This window comes from Neofelis nebulosa, chromosome 2 (assembly GCF_028018385.1).
Source record: "Neofelis nebulosa isolate mNeoNeb1 chromosome 2, mNeoNeb1.pri, whole genome shotgun sequence".
NCBI classification, from domain to species: Eukaryota; Metazoa; Chordata; class Mammalia; order Carnivora; family Felidae; genus Neofelis; species Neofelis nebulosa.
In genome coordinates this window covers 200,498,278-200,509,156 of record NC_080783.1, presented here as the reverse complement: position 1 = coordinate 200,509,156, position 10,879 = coordinate 200,498,278, and the positions used below count along the sequence as shown (strand labels likewise).

At 38.1% G+C, this 10,879-nt stretch overlaps 1 protein-coding gene across 20 annotated transcripts in view; it reads left to right on the top strand.

Annotated features, from left to right (window-relative positions):
• The window catches only part of EPB41 (erythrocyte membrane protein band 4.1), a 202,643-nt gene that overhangs the window by 134,159 nt on the left and 57,605 nt on the right, over positions 1–10,879 (top strand). For all 20 annotated transcript variants that reach the window (XM_058718341.1, XM_058718334.1, XM_058718335.1 and 17 more), the window contains 3 exons: positions 249–401; positions 3,688–3,785; positions 6,348–6,520. In XM_058718341.1, coding sequence (XP_058574324.1) covers positions 249–401; positions 3,688–3,785; positions 6,348–6,520 — 424 coding nt within the window. The remainder of the gene's footprint in view (positions 1–248; positions 402–3,687; positions 3,786–6,347; positions 6,521–10,879) is intronic.

Sequence of the window (10,879 nt, the reverse complement as noted above, 5' to 3'; positions counted from 1 at the left end):
AGTGGGTAAGATGTGTGCATGTCAGTATTTCTTGGACCTGAGAAGAGCGGATGTTCACTCATGGTGGTATAGTAACATACAGTAACATTTTTATATGGACTGAACAGTCCTGTAGATTATGATTGTTAGGTTGAGCTTTACTTTTTAATGTATGCTTTGTGTTTTTGGTTATTGATATATCAAATAAGAGTCAGCAATGTGTTGAGTACTTTGCTGAACGCTGAGCTGCTAACACTTTTGTTTTTCAGGACTTGGAGGGAGTGGATATCATCCTAGGTGTCTGCTCTAGTGGCCTTCTGGTTTATAAAGATAAGCTGAGAATTAACCGCTTTCCTTGGCCCAAAGTGCTGAAGATTTCTTACAAACGTAGCAGCTTTTTCATCAAGATTCGACCTGGAGAGGTACATAATCCATGCTTCTTTCCTCCTGAATCAAACATAGACCATGTTGAAAATACCTTTTCATTCCTGTTTTCCTTGTTATGTCATCAAAGAGATCTGTTGGGATACTTGGGTGGCTCAGTAGGTTGAGTGTCTGTCTCTTGATATTGGCTCAGGTCATGAGCCCAGGGATGTGGGATTGAGCCTGGCATTGGGCTCCATGCTAAGCGTGGATCCTGCTTAAGATTCTCCCTCTCTGTCTCTCTCTCCCTCTCTCTCACTCTTTCTCTCCCCCACTCTCTCTCTAAATAAAATAAGTAAATAAGCAGTCTCTCTGTAGCTAACTATTCAGGAGTTGATAATTATGTTTTCCAAATTAATCAGCCCCATGATGCTTCTTGTCTTCCTCACTACTGATCTTCTGGTTTCTTCTGGTTTCTCTTTATGGAAGTAAATATACCATGGCCAAAAGTTAATCTTGGATTGATAAACTTGTTTCTTGTTTACTCCGGGTAAAATCTTGATGGAAAAATATTTATAAATATTTATAAATTAAGTAGCAGGAGATTTTTAAATGGTGGGGTTAAGATACTCATGTTTTGCACCACCAACACCTTACCTGATGTAATTAAGATTTATTTGTATGTGTAGCTTCTAGTGGTTACTGAGAATGTATTCCACGTCAAATCATAGATTAAAAAAATTTTTTTAATGTTTATTTACTTTTGAGAGAGAGAGAGAGAGAGACTGAGTGAAAGCAGGGGAGGGGCAGAGAGAGACAGAGACACAGAATCTGAAGTAGGCTCCAGGCTCTGAGCTGTCAGCACAGAGCCAGACGCAGTGCTTGAACCCACGAACCATGAGATCATGCCCTGAGCCGAAGTCAGATGCTTAACGGATTGAGCAACTCAGGCACCTCTCAAGTTCTAGATTTTTAATAGAGTTGGATGTTCAACTTTATACCAGACAACTCAGTTATTAGTTGGTGTTCAAGATTCAGGATATACTAATGCTGGCCAAACTTAACTTTTACATTAAAGAGCTATCATGGCACAGTAGAAAATTGTTTAGGAATTAAATTTTATAAAGTTCTAGCTCCTACTCTGCCTCTACCACCTACTAAACAAATAACCAGTACAAGTCTGTGGCTCAGCTTCCTTATCATTCGAGCGGGATAATACCTTCTCTCTCTTGACTTGAAGATCACATGAGATGACAGCTATAAAAGCTCGAAGTAAGAAAGCAGTGCACATTGGGGCGCCTGGGTGGCGCAGTCGGTTAAGCGTCCGACTTCAGCCAGGTCACGATCTCGCGGTCTATGAGTTCGAGCCCCGCGTCAGGCTCTGGGCTGATGGCTCGGAGCCTGGAGCCTGTTTCCGATTCTGTGTCTCCCTCTCTCTCTGCCCCTCCCCCGCGCATGCTCTGTCTCTCTCTGTCCCAAAAATAAATAAAAAACGTTGAAAAAAAATTAAAAAAAAAAAAAAAGAAAGCAGTGCACTAATGTAATGTGGTGTGTTTTTGTGTGTGTATCACCATCTGCTGGTGAAAAATGGCTCATTATTTTAGCTTGGGAATACTGGGTGTACAGCCTTAAAAATCTTGGATAAGCTCAATGAAGCATTTATTTAACACCGTAATTATTTACCTGTACCTAACAAAGAACAATCAGTGTCTTCCCTCAAAAATTTCAAATCCTCAAAAATTTCAAACCTAAGAGTCATTCAGTCACCAAATATTTATTGAGGGCTTTCTTTAGGCCAGGCACTATTCTAGGGTCTAGGAATATAATAGTGAATAAAAGAGTTCATCCCTAACCGATCTTACATTTTAATCTCTTTTTTTGTAACGTTTATTCATTTTTTTGAGAGACAGAGACAGAACACAAATGGGGGGAGGGCCAGAGAGAGAGGGAGACATAGAATCTGAAGCAGGCTCCAGGCTCTGAGCTGTGAGCACAGAGCCCGATGCGGGGCTGGAACCCACCAACTGTGAGATCATGACCTGACCCGAAGTTGGACGCTTAACTGACTGAGCTACCCAGGCACCCCACCTGTCTTACATTTAATGTGGAAGGGCAAAAACTTTACACACACACACACACACACACACACACACACACACACACACACACAAATATGATAAAGGAAATACTTGGGTTTTTTTTAATAACACCTGTATAATACATACTAAAACACAGGATTCTTTTTTTTTTATTAATGTTTTTATTTTATAAAACAGAGACAGAACATGAGCAGGGGAGGGGCAGAGAGAGAGGGAGACACAGAATCCGAAGCAGGCTCCAGGCTCTGAGCTGTCAACACAGAGCCCGACGGGGGGCTTGAACTCAGACCGTGAGATCATGACCTGAGCCGAAGTCGGACGCTTAACTGACTGAGACACCCAGGCGCCCCATAAAACACAGGATTCTTAAGAAAGCATTTAGGAACAAGAGTAGGATTTTGAGAAGTATAGTATTATGTCTACAGTAGATGACCTAGCAGTTACATGGTATAGTAGAAACCGGGAAAATCTGGTTCTGCTACTTACAGCTATGAGACTGAACAAATAACTTCTCTGATCTTAGTTTCTTCATGTGTAAAAATATAGATGACACTATTTAATCATAGTGTTATTGGCAATAATAGGCACTAAAAATGTCAGTTTCTTTTCCATCTTGTAAAGTATGCTTAAGGTAGAAACAAAGAGGCAAAAGACTAGCAGGACAGTGTTTCTAGTATCCTTGGCAGGCTATGGTTTGCTTCAAAGAAGTATTCAGATAAACTAGTGGTCAATCAAAAGAAAAAGAAGACATTTAATAATTCAGGAATCTGGTTTGAGCCAAAATCTTAAGCTTCTATTACTAATAATAATTGCATAATAATATTGGTTGATTGGAGAAATCATCTGCTATCCCATTCCCTGGTCATATAGTAGTAGAAGTATCCCAAATGCAGACAGTGACTAAGGAAGAATAAGTAGTCTGGACAATCAAAAGGTGACTTAATTATGTCTCAGAAAAATGTACAGTGTGTGTGTGTCTGTGTGCGTCTGTGTGTCTGTGTGTGTCTGTGTCTGTGGGGGGAATGGGTGCTGAATAAAATAAGATGCATTCCCTGGCTTCCCTGCTGTTGAAAAAGCCCTGAGTATATTTCTGTTGGTAAGTAGAAAAAATTTTGAAATGATACTTTATGTTTTGAAACCAGTAACATTCTTTTATTCACAATGTCCTCTTCTGTAACACCGTATTTCTGATATTGTATCACTTTAGTAAAATCATCATGTTTCATGTTTATTCATGTTTTTATAGCAAGAGCAATATGAAAGTACCATTGGATTCAAGCTTCCCAGTTACCGAGCAGCTAAGAAATTATGGAAAGTCTGTGTAGAGCATCACACATTTTTCAGGTATTGTTCTCACTTAAGTATTTTTCAAGGATAAGTTATGCATGTTTCTATTTTAAACCTGCTATTGAAATTCCCTTCTTTGTATGGCTGGCATTCTTTTATTTAGCTCAGGTGAGATCATCTTAAGCGAGACAAAATAAATCCACTTCTCTTCCCTTGGGTTGAAAGACATGCCTCAACATTCCCAAAGCACCTTTCTGTGTATGATGGAAGGAGAAAAGAAGTGAGAAAAAGGAATCTGTATTTATTAGGGGCTCTGTGATCATCTTAACTGGAGCTAAACTAAATTTAGTCTGTCAGGAAGAAGTACCCTGACCTACCTCCACATGGAATTTCTTTAAGCAATGCTTAACTACTTTCTGTGGGGCTGTTCTATTAGAAGGTGAAAGATAGGAAACTGATCATTATCTTGGCTCTAATCAACCCCAGAAAAGAAGTACAGAGAACCATCTTTAAAGCCCAGTTGTATCAGATAATTAGAAGATGGGAGAAAGTTTAATCTGCTCTACTCTTCAAGAGGCTACATCATTAACCCCTTGTAGTCATTTACCAAACATTTTCTGTGTGCTTACCCTTTGTATAGGCACTGTAGTAGGCATTGAGAATATACCACAAGATAGTTCTAGTCCCTGTCCTGAGGGAACAGTCTAGCAGAGAAGACAGACCTTAGACAAGTATTTACCTGCATTGAAAGGAGAGTCAGCTAGGGGTGCCTGGGTGGCTCAGTCGGTTAAACATCTGACTCTGGATTTTGGCTCCGGTCATGATCTCACAATTTGTGAGACTGAGCCCCGAGTCAGGCTCTGTGTGCTATCAGCATGGGATTCTTTCACTCACTCTCTCTCTCTGCCCTTCCCCCGCTCCCCTTCTCCCCCTCTCACCCTGTGTGTCTCAAAAATAAATAAATAAACTTACAAAAAGAAAGAAAGAAAGGAGAGCCAGCTAGTTTTGTCCCTTTGCCTTTTAAAGAAAATGTTATTATGTGAAACTGCATACATAGTAAAGAAAGTGGTATAATGAACTGCCCTTGTACCTACCTTTGGATCTATCACCCAGCCTAAATATTATCACCTCAAGGCCATTCTTGTTTCATCTATATCCCCCCTACCCATTCCTTCCCACTCGCTTCCAGAGATTTTGAAGCAAATCCCAGATTTTATGTCAGTTGGCTGTTTATGAATGGCTTTTAAGAGAGATGACCATGATATCTTCTACTTCTATTTGTATGTTCATATCATACTTAGCACCATAGCACACTGGACAGGAAGAAAACTCAGGGAAAAGAACATTTTAATTCTCAGTGCAGGATAAACATAAAGATTCACTTCATAACCAATTAAGGAACTTTAATTATTGGCATTGAAATATTTCCCTATGTTCTTATCATCCTCTTCTTTAAAATCAAACCAAGAAAATAGTTTTTAAAAAGGGTAAGGGTGAAAAGGAGTTTTTTGAATGTTTCATATTTATGGTATAGACTTCAGCTAGAGCCAAAGTGTTTACTTGTAGGACAGCATATTTAGATCTGTTTTATCAAAATAAGAGAATATATTAATATGTGATGCCTCAGCAAACAAAAGGAAGTAAATATTTGCTGAATTAAAATAAACTATCCCAAAGGGAAGAAGTACTATCTTTTTGGTAGTATTTGATATAGCAATTTATGTATTTATTCAGCAAACATTTATTGAGTGGCAAATTCATGCCAGGCACTATGCCAGGAGTGAAAACACAAAGGTAAATAAATCATAGTCTTTATCCTTTACCCATAGAGACCCCAGAGCCTTGTAGTGGAGACCAGCACATAAATAGATTGTTTCAGTTCAGTGTAGTAAATGTCCTGGCAAAAGAGATTATAGGGGTATAACGTAGAAAGAAGATGGGGTTCCTAACTGTGTTAAATGCACCAAATAACCTATCTAATGGGTTCATAGGCACTAACTGAGTTCAGAGTGCATTTGACAAAATTATTATTGTGTATTTTTCAACAGTTTTTAAAGTGTATTTATTTATTGAGGAGGGGAGGGGCAGAGAAGCGGAGAGAGAGCATCCCAAGCAGGCTTTGCACTGATGCGGGGCTCAAACCCATGAACCATGAGATCATGAACTGAGCCCAAGTCAAGAGTCAGATGCTTAACCAACTGAGCTACCCAGGTACCCTGACAAAATTATTATTTTAATAGAATGGAAAAAGTACTCTGGGCTTGGACCCCATTGCTGCCCAACCTCTTAATAGCTATGTGATCTTAAAAGAGTAACTTCTTTTTGAAAGTTCAGTTTCTTGTATCTGTAAAGTGGTGAAAATATTACAGTGCTATAAAAGCATTTTGAAAACCATAAAGCCCTATCTATAGGGATATATGATGATATTATTAATATAGGCCTCAATTAAATTATACATGTTGCTTTGAGAAATGATGTAGAATTAAAATAATGATTGCTTGATTAGAACTCCGTCTTAGTAACTGTAAGGAAACTATGAGATTAATTCATGATTTCTTTAATCTCACAGTCTCATTAGAGAGAAATAATATGTATAATTATGTTTTTCTCCCTCTCTAGACTGACATCTACAGACACCATTCCTAAAAGCAAATTTCTTGCCCTGGGATCCAAATTTCGATACAGTGGCCGGACTCAGGCTCAGACCAGGCAAGCTAGTGCTCTGATTGACAGGCCTGCTCCACACTTTGAGCGTACAGCAAGCAAACGGGCATCCCGGAGCCTTGATGGAGGTTGGTATTGAATATTAATGATTTCCTGTGATCCTAACTCATTAGGGAGAGATAAAAGAAGTACAGTTGTCTGTAAGGGAGCCAAATGAAAGAATCTCAGTGGTAAGTGAAATGGATCTTACTAATTGTCTGTTTCAGTGGGCTCATCTTAAGAAAAGTAGAACCATAGTTCAGAGAGAGTAGTAACTAGATCAAGGTTCCACTGCTAGGTAGTAGTGGATAAACACCATTAGAATTAGGATTCAGAATATTTACCACAGAGTGAACACCTAATGTAGTATACTGAACTAAAACCCTCTTGAATGTTTTGAAATAGTTATTTTTTCAAGTAGGAAAGAGGAAAAGCATCTCACTCACTAGAGCGGTCATGTAAAAAGTTTAGATCATTTGTCATGTGGCAGTTAGAGATAGAAAAAGCAGTTGTGTTATTGGAGTCTCTAAATTTTGTTTAAACAGGAAATAGATAAGTTTCATGATTGTATATAAAACAGAAGATCTTTCTGAATTTTTCTTAGTCTCAAGGATTGAGAGTATTACTGAAATAAAGTAATAAGTCATATTCAGTATGTGGCTAATAAAAATTTCAGAAGACAATAACCAAAGTAGAGTATTATTGATTATATTTATTAAGGACTCACCAAGACCCAGCTCTATGATATCTGCTGTAAAAGCAAGGTGCATGTTACAGAAGTTAAAGGTTTGGGTTCTGGAATCAGATAGCCCTGGTTCCAAGCTCAACCCCTGCATTTATGATCTATCTTCTGGGTCAAGTTACTTAATCTCCATGCCTTGGGTTTCCCATTTATAAAATGGGCATGACAATAATATAATTGTACCTCAAAGAGTTTTCATGAAGAATAAATCAGATGATGTATATATGGTGCTTAGCACAATGGCTGGCACTTAATAAGTGACCACAAAATATTAGGTATCATTAAGATATTGTTAATTTTCTGGCCACAGCATTATTACTTTGTTTTATATCATCCAAAATTATGCTGCCATATTTTGATTTATTGCACGATGGGAACATATATCAGAGACACCTTGCTCAGTTTAAGAGTGTCACACTTGGAAAAGAGATGACCCAAGCAGAACTTTTATGCTTCCACAGTGCAAGTCATACTTCTTTCTTTCTGATGTTTCTCTACTGTCCTGAGTTTGAAGGGGCCGTTTTAATAGTAACAGAACAAGGCAGATTGCAGGCTTTGTCTTCTTCAGTCATCATGGCATTTTGGAATCTGGCTCAAAAATTAAATAACTTTTCTTAAGATAGGATAGCTAATAAGTGGATTGGGGTACATACTGGTTTGACTCCAAAACCCATGTTCTTTCAGATACTTACTCACTTATTCCTTTGTTCAGTAACTTATTTTACATTTCCTATGTGTCAGGTATTGTTCTAGTCAATGGAGATAAAGCTGTGAACATACAAACATGGTCTCTGCCCTCACACGGCTTACATTCTCTGGGTAGAAACAAAGATAAAACAGTATCAGATAGTGATAAGTGCTATGAAGAAAATAAAAGAGAGTGATGGGATAAAGAGTACCTGAGGATGGGAGACACTGGAAGGCTGTTTGAGATTGAGTGGTTTGTATCTAAATGTAAATTTAGAAGGTTACTCTGAGGAGCTTCATTTGAACTGAGACCTGAATTATGAGAAGGAGCCCGCCATCCCAAAACCCAGGGGAAGAACATTCTCAAAGAGGGAGTAACAAGTACAAAGATCTGCAGGTAGGAATGAGCTTGGCATGGGTCTAGATCAGTGCTGTCCCATAGAATTTTGTGTACCGATGGAAATCTGTTTGGTGATGTCCAGTTTAGTAACCTATGGCCACATATGGCCAATTGTGAACTTGAAATGTGGCTAAGTTACTAAGGAACTGAATTTTAATTCAGTTTACATTTAAATAGCCATATGTGGCTAGTGGCTCCCATATTAGACAGCACAGGTCTAGATCCTAGTAAATGGAAGGGAAAGGAGTAAAAACAGTAAGTAAGGTCAGGGGTGCCTGGGTGGCTCAGTCAGTTAAGCGTCCAACTCTTGATCTCAGCTCAGGTCTGATCTCAGGGATCAAGGTTTTGATCTCAGGGTCAAGTCTTTTTTTTTTTTTTTTTTTAATTTATTTTGTGAGAGAGAGAGTGAGCATGCTCATATGCACGTGGCGGGAGGGTCAGAGAGAGAGGGAGATAGAGAAGCAGGCTCCACACTGTCAGCGCAGAGCCCCACATGGGGCTCGAAGCCACAAACTGTGAGAGTTGATGCTTAACTGACTGAGCCACCCAGGTGTCCCTCGGGGTCAGGTCTTGATCTCAGGGTTATGAGTTGGGCTCGGTGCTGGGTGTGGACCCTACTTTAGAAAAAAAATAATGAGGTCAGAGAAGTAAGTGGAAGGGGCCAGATTGTCTAAGGCCTTATAGGCCATTAAAGAGTTTAGATTTTATTTTAGTTACAATAGAAAGCTATTAGAGGGCATGATGTGATCTGATTTTCCATTTTTAAAAGACCATTTTGACTGCTGGGTGAATGCTCCATCGAAGGGGCAGTAAAGCAGAAGCATGAAGTCTGTTGCAGGATCTGGGTGAGAGATGATGACAGCTGGGGCTTAAGTATTGGCAATGAAGAAGGGGAAAAGTGGTCAGAGATACATTTTGGAGGTAGGCCTGACAGAATTACTGATAAATTAAGTGTTGGAAATGGCAAGGAAAAGAAAATCAAGATTTATTCCTAGGTTTGATCGTTTAGTACAATGGGAAAGTCTGAGAGAGAAGCACAGTTGGGGATATGGAAAATCAAAACTTCTGTTTTAGGCATGTTAAGTTTTAAATATGATCACTCAATCCTTATGTCTGCCATATTTATATAACACCATCAGGCATCTCCTTCTTTGTCGAGTAAAGTATCCTACCTCCAGTTTACCTTGAATTTGGGGAGCTATTATTTTTGTTTGTTTGTTTTTAACCCTAATTTTCAGTGAAAACACTGAGGTTGGAAAGTTTAAGTGACTCGTTCAGTGTCTCACAGATAGTAAGTTGCAAAGCTAGGACAAAAACCTATGTTTGTCTGATGTCGTATCCCATGGCTTTTTCCACCAAATAGAAATTCTTCGTTGTTTACATACTATGTCTGATGTATCCTCTCTTTGTAATAGCAAAAATAACCAAAGATTCAAGTATTCATGAGTTTTGGCATCTTGAACAATTTAGAAAGCTTTACTTATAGATTTATGTTACTTTTAGAAATCACATCCTGTCTCTGTTTTTTTTTTCTAGCTATAGAGACGTCACAGTTCAAGACTTTAAAAAATCTTGATGTCTCTATTGACTAGCATTAGCTAGTTCTTATTAAATTATACTCTATGTTTTTAGGGGGGTAACTCTCAAAAACTATGTCTTCAAAATGCTGTAGTAATGGTTGAGATTCCAAAGCTAAAGCATGTAAGACAATTCTAAAGGAAGATAGCTTTGGTGGCCTGACCATTAGTATCACAGAGTTTGGGGACTGGGAAACAATTTTTGGAAATAATTTATTCCAGCCACCTAATTTTATAGAAGCGAGCCTAAAAAGTAATTTCTCCAAAGTACGTGTATCCTAAGTACAAACTTAGAATAGAATCCTGTACATTTTCTGGTCAGTCCCTTTTTACCTTCATATATCCCATGATGCTTTCTTTGTATTTTTACATCCTGAGAATTTTTTTTTTAAGATGCACAACTACATCTTAAATCATCAAGATGACTGGTCTTGATAATTACCACAATTCTTGTTACATTGTAAGTGCTTAATAAATGAATGTTGAAAATAAGATTGTTAATTTTTCCTCTTGAGTTGAATGTGAGCAGAATTTTATGCTCTACTTTCTATTTGATGTTTTAAGTGCATTAGAATATCCTATTACAACTGTTGTCCCTCTCTTTAATTTTTTCCACTTGGGAAAAAAGTATTGTTGTTTTATTTTTCAAACCTTCACTCAAATCCTGATGACTAATGAAGTTAAATACCTTTTCATAGTTTATAGGTCATTTGTATATCATTGTTTCTGGAGTGCCTGTTCAAATTTTTTGCTCATATTTTTATTGTGCTGTCTGTCTTACTAGTTTATAGGAGTTCTTAATCCATGTCTCACTCTCAATCTCAGGGAGAAAGCATCAGTATTTCATAATTAAGTATGATGTTTGTTCTAGGGTTTGTTAGCTACCCGTTATCTGATAAGGAAGTTTTCTTTTATTCCTAGTTTCCTGAGAGTTTTTATCATAAACGAATGGTGACTTTTAAGTCATTAGTTAATGTACATTTGACCTTTGAAAAACTTGATTTTGAACTGCATGGGTCTACCTACAGGCAGATTTTTTTGA